The 4,501-nt window shown below is 49.3% G+C and overlaps 1 protein-coding gene across 1 annotated transcript; it reads right to left on the bottom strand.

Moving 5' to 3' along the window:
• Positions 1-414: 414 nt before the first annotated feature.
• Tmem215 (transmembrane protein 215) lies at positions 415-1,122 on the bottom strand. Its single transcript, XM_026387851.1, has one exon. The coding sequence runs from the start codon at positions 1,120-1,122 to the stop codon at positions 415-417; it is 708 nt and encodes a 235-aa protein (XP_026243636.1).
• Between the last annotated feature and the right edge of the window lie 3,379 nt (positions 1,123-4,501).

Here is a 4,501-nt window from a genome sequence, read left to right as displayed (position 1 = left end):
CATAAAGCAACTTAGTTTCCCTGTGGACAGTCCATGCATCATTTGATGACTGGCATCTGTGACCCACTCCAGGTTTATCTTGCTTTCAGCATGAAAGCACTTTTCAGCTGAAAGCACTTTTGGGGTTATTTTACAAAACATTCAACATTTAAAAATTTTTAAAGAAGCAATTGGAACTACTTCCTTTCCTACCCACTGCCTCTTCTAGTGTCCTTAATCCTCATCACCCTTTCCTAAAATTTTGTCCCCAACATGCCTATTTACAGGACTCTCAGGCACCAGAGGTTTGTACAACCATCACATACCATGTTGATTTTTAACAGTGTGAAGACTATTGGAGCAGAGCAATCTCCCTCCATTGGAAGCGGGGTGTAGTCATGTTTCTATCAGCACAGGGACCCTCGTATTCAAAGCTTAGACTATGGTCTCGTGGTCCCACCTGCCTTGGCTCTGATTGATGTAACAACAGTATCTGTCGTAGGGGCTGTTCTGCTTGTAGGAGCAGACAATGATACTGTCCTGGGGCACAAAGAAGATGCTGTCCTCAGGCTCAGGGCATTCAGATTTGTCCCAGGCTGAGCACTTGGCTTCCAAGGCACTGTGGGTGAGGGAACTGCCTGAAGGACAGTAGCCATCTAGGTATCTGGATGTCTCCTCCTGATGCCCACTATGGACCAGGCTCTGGCATTCTCCTTCCTCCGTGGGCGTTGGGGTGGTGATGGAGCTAGCCATTGGAACCTCACCCGGGCCCTGTGGGAGCGGCTTCCCCCTGAGGCCTGCCTTCTTAGCCAGTTCATCTGAGCTCCCTTTGCCCGACTCCAGGTCTGAAGGGGTCCTCAGCAGTTCCACCACCTCCTTGTCCTTGGGTTTCCGGAAGCAGGGCAATTTGCGGACCCACAGCAGCTCATTCTCAGGCCATTTGGTACATCCCTCAGTTTTCCTTGCCAGAGCAATGGCTGCGATGCCTGGTAGGCAGATGGCTGGTCCGATGGCCAGGAGGGGGATGTTTCCTAGAGTCTCTCCCTTCATCCCAGAGACAGTGAACATGAAACCAAAGACCAGGAAGACGCTGACCAGGGCCACCACCAGCCCAGTCCTGGGATTGATGTCATCAGGCCGCATCTTTTACTCCATCCAGGTTGGGGGCTGTTTGCTGGTCAGGAAGCAGTGTCCCTCACTCTGTCAGAGGAGAAATCACAGGGGTTTTTTGTTTTTTAAAAAAATCTCATTCAAGTTTCCACCCATCTTCTCTCTTTCTTGCTCTTTGACTCTCAATTGTCTTTCAGTCTTAATCTCTGTCTTCCTGTCTATCTCTATTGCAATCTCCCTGTTTTCCCTTACAATCTCTGTCTTTCCCTGTTTCTCTTGCAATCTGTGCCTCTCTGTCCTTTTCTGTCTCTCTCCTCTGTGTCCCTCCCTCCCTACTGTAATCCTTGTCTGTTTCTGATGTAAACATGCACCAACTAGGGTCACTGAGTTACCTGAGGTTTCTTGCCGTCTCCCGGGAGTAGGGAAAGAAGTCAGCCTGAGTCTCCTCAGAAACCTTCGCAGCAGCTGCCCCTCGATTCTGTCCCTTAGTTCTGAGAGAAAAGCCTGGTTTTCCCCACTGACTGTGCATCCAGGAGGTGGGACGTGGGAGAGTCTTTCCTGGCGGTGCCCGTCGGTCCCCAGGGCTTTGGAAGCAGAGCCTCCGCGCAGCCCAGCGCCCACTCTGCGCTCCGAGCGCCGGGCGCTGGGGGGAGGGAGGAAGGACTGAGTCTGGCAAGAGGGAAAGCGGATCGCGAGCCTGGCCTCGTTACATCACTGTCGGAGCAAGCTCAGAGACAAAGAAGGACGCGCGGGGGCGCGAGGGGGTCAGACCCCACTAGGCGGAAGGGGCTGTCCAGGGTTTCGTCGGAGCTGCTGGGAACAGTCGGGGTTCGGTTGTCCCTCTGCCCGGGAGAGCCGAGCAGGTGGCTGGACCCGTTTCTCGGCGGGGGAGGATTCAGGGCGCGAGGCTGTGGGTGGTCAGATTCGGCAGCCCAGGTTGTTTTTCCCACCGGACAGCCGGTAGGAGGTCCGAATCTGGGTTCCAAGTTCGAGGTGTGAGGAGTTAGGTGCCAGCTGGAGATGTCCTCCGGGACCCTCACTCTTCAGCTACACATCGGGTGATCCGACTGCCCTAGCTCTCCAACTGCTCTCTTAGCCTCGGGGTGCAGAGAGCTGTACCGCTGATGGGACTCCCAGCCTTTAGACTGCTCCGCCTGGCGCTGGGCGACCGGTGCGCACGAAAGCGCCCTTACAGCGGAGCTGACTGCGCTGCTGAAGTGCACAGCCCTAGCCTCCAGGCTGTTAGTGGTGAGGGTGGGTTCCGGGTCTTGCTTGCGCCATGAGGGAAGGCACTTTAGTGCTTTCCCAGTGGTCTTCCAGCTCCGGACTGCAGAGCTCTGGAACCCTCGATCCCACTCCAACACAGCCCTTGTCCTGGGCTAGGTTGGCTGGGGCAAGGGATAAAGGGCTTCAGGTCCGTCTGGACCGGCGAACGAGGAGGAAGGGCCTGGACTTCGCAGGTCAGGATGCCACTCTACAACACTGCTCAGCTCTGGACGATTCTCTCTTCCCTCGCTGAAGCCGGAGTAGAGAACCTAGGTGTCCATACATTGGGTCGTCCATACAGATTTCTCTGGCCCCTGGGACAAGACACGGTTTGACTATGATTCCCATTTAGGGTGGAGGAGGGTAGAGAGGAACAGGATGAGGAGGAGTACATTCTTTCATGTCAAGGTGCTACCTGGGAGGAAAGAATTGTGACATCTAGGTCTTCAAGTAAACGAGGTGTTTGTTCCTGGGAACGTGACTTAATCTTTCTGAGACCAAATCCTTCCATCTGTGAAGTGGGAATATTGATACCATATTATGGAAGAGCATTGTGAAGAGTAAGTAAAGTTCCTAGCACAGTGCTTTGGTACTTCATTCCTGTTCAAAACTCTGCTGAAACATATTCTCCCCCCCCCATCATAATCAGTGCCCTCATCATGTAGGGCAGGAACAAAATCATGAAAGATCTGTATGTGAAACTGAGGACTCTTGACGTTATCTGCTAGCAATGGAAAACAGTGGAAGTATTTTAAGCAGTGATACACAAAAAGCTGCTCAATCTTTGACAGCAATAGCAGGTGAGAGAGCAGGTTGGAGGTGGTAATTCCAGAACTGGAAGACTTCTTAGGAGGGTGATTCAGCAAGCCAGGCAAGACAAGATGTGGACCCGAAGAATGTCAGGCCAGTAGAGGTGGTTAGAAGAAAGTGAATCAGAAGGATATTTAAGTGTTGGATCAAGTGTTTGGAGCACAATGAAATGAGACAGAGAGGAGCCAAGGTTGATTCCCAGGTTTCTCACTTTCAACTAGGTGGATCATGAACTGGGTTTCTTCTCACTTTTCACTGCATGATCTGTTTTGTGTCATCTTTTATATTCATGTGCATTAGATAGCTGCTGCACTTTAGGGCATAGAATCGTTTCAGATGGAAGAAAGGAGAAAAGACAGTGAAAAAGTGAGGTACAGCTATCTGTATCATGAAAATAACAGTTTCCCTCACAGTCCCGCCAAGTAGATAGGTTATCTGTTTATAACTGGCCAGAAGGACCTAATGTGGACTACCAAGAAGCCTGGGAAATAAAGTCTATTGATTTGTTTCCCAGATTCTTGCTGCTCTGAAAGAAAGGGTTTTGTAAGGAGAAAAAGGAGAATGAATTCTGGGGAAGTAACTAGCTGTATGTGCTCCAAATATTGAGCACTTTTCCATTCCTGACACCTTCTCTTACCCTTTAACTTACATCATTTTATCAAATTTCCCCCATACCTCCCTGGTCACTCATTTGAAGGCTGTTTCCTAATGTCCTGTTTACTTATTCATTTTTCCAAGAGACCCATTAGGTATTGATGTTCAGCTCATTCTGACTTTGGCAATCCCCTTCCCGATTTCTTTTCTCTTACTTCTCATGCTATACTACTTTCAAATGCCTGCATAGGCTGATGACTCCCAAATCTCTTTAACTTGTCCACTTTCCTCAGCTTCAGATCTATAACATTCAATTGTTTGCTTGGTATTGCTGTCTGGATGGTGTACAGACACTCAACATGACATAAACTTGACCCATGATATTTCCTCCAAACTTGCTTTTTCTCATTTGACCCCATCTTTCCTTTCATTTGCTAACTGAGAACATTTGGAATTATGCTATACTCCTTTCTCTCCCTAACACTCTACGTTGAATAAGTCACCTGGGTCATCATAGTTTTACCTCCTAAGTCCCTTGATTATCCCCTCATCTACCTGTAACACTGGAGAAGTCACTTTACTTTCCTGGGTTTCAACTTCTTGAAGATCAAAGGTTTTGGATGAGGAGCTAGCCGAGGTCCATTTCAACTCTAATATTTCTTGTTTCCGAAAGTCACTTTAGAAGGGTTGAACAGATGTCATTGTTGGGTGAGTGCTCTGATGATAGTACTGGAAATCAAAC

Source organism: Urocitellus parryii, chromosome 4, assembly GCF_045843805.1.
Source record: "Urocitellus parryii isolate mUroPar1 chromosome 4, mUroPar1.hap1, whole genome shotgun sequence".
Lineage (NCBI taxonomy): Eukaryota > Metazoa > Chordata > Mammalia > Rodentia > Sciuridae > Urocitellus > Urocitellus parryii.
Note: the sequence above shows the minus strand (reverse complement) of the source record. Positions and strands in the feature narration are given on the sequence as shown.

What these genes read in the sequence shown, in the direction of transcription:
- Tmem215 (XM_026387851.1), bottom strand. Translation starts at nt 1,122, where the DNA reads ATGCGGCCTGATGACATCAATCCCAGGACTGGGCTGGTGGTGGCCCTG.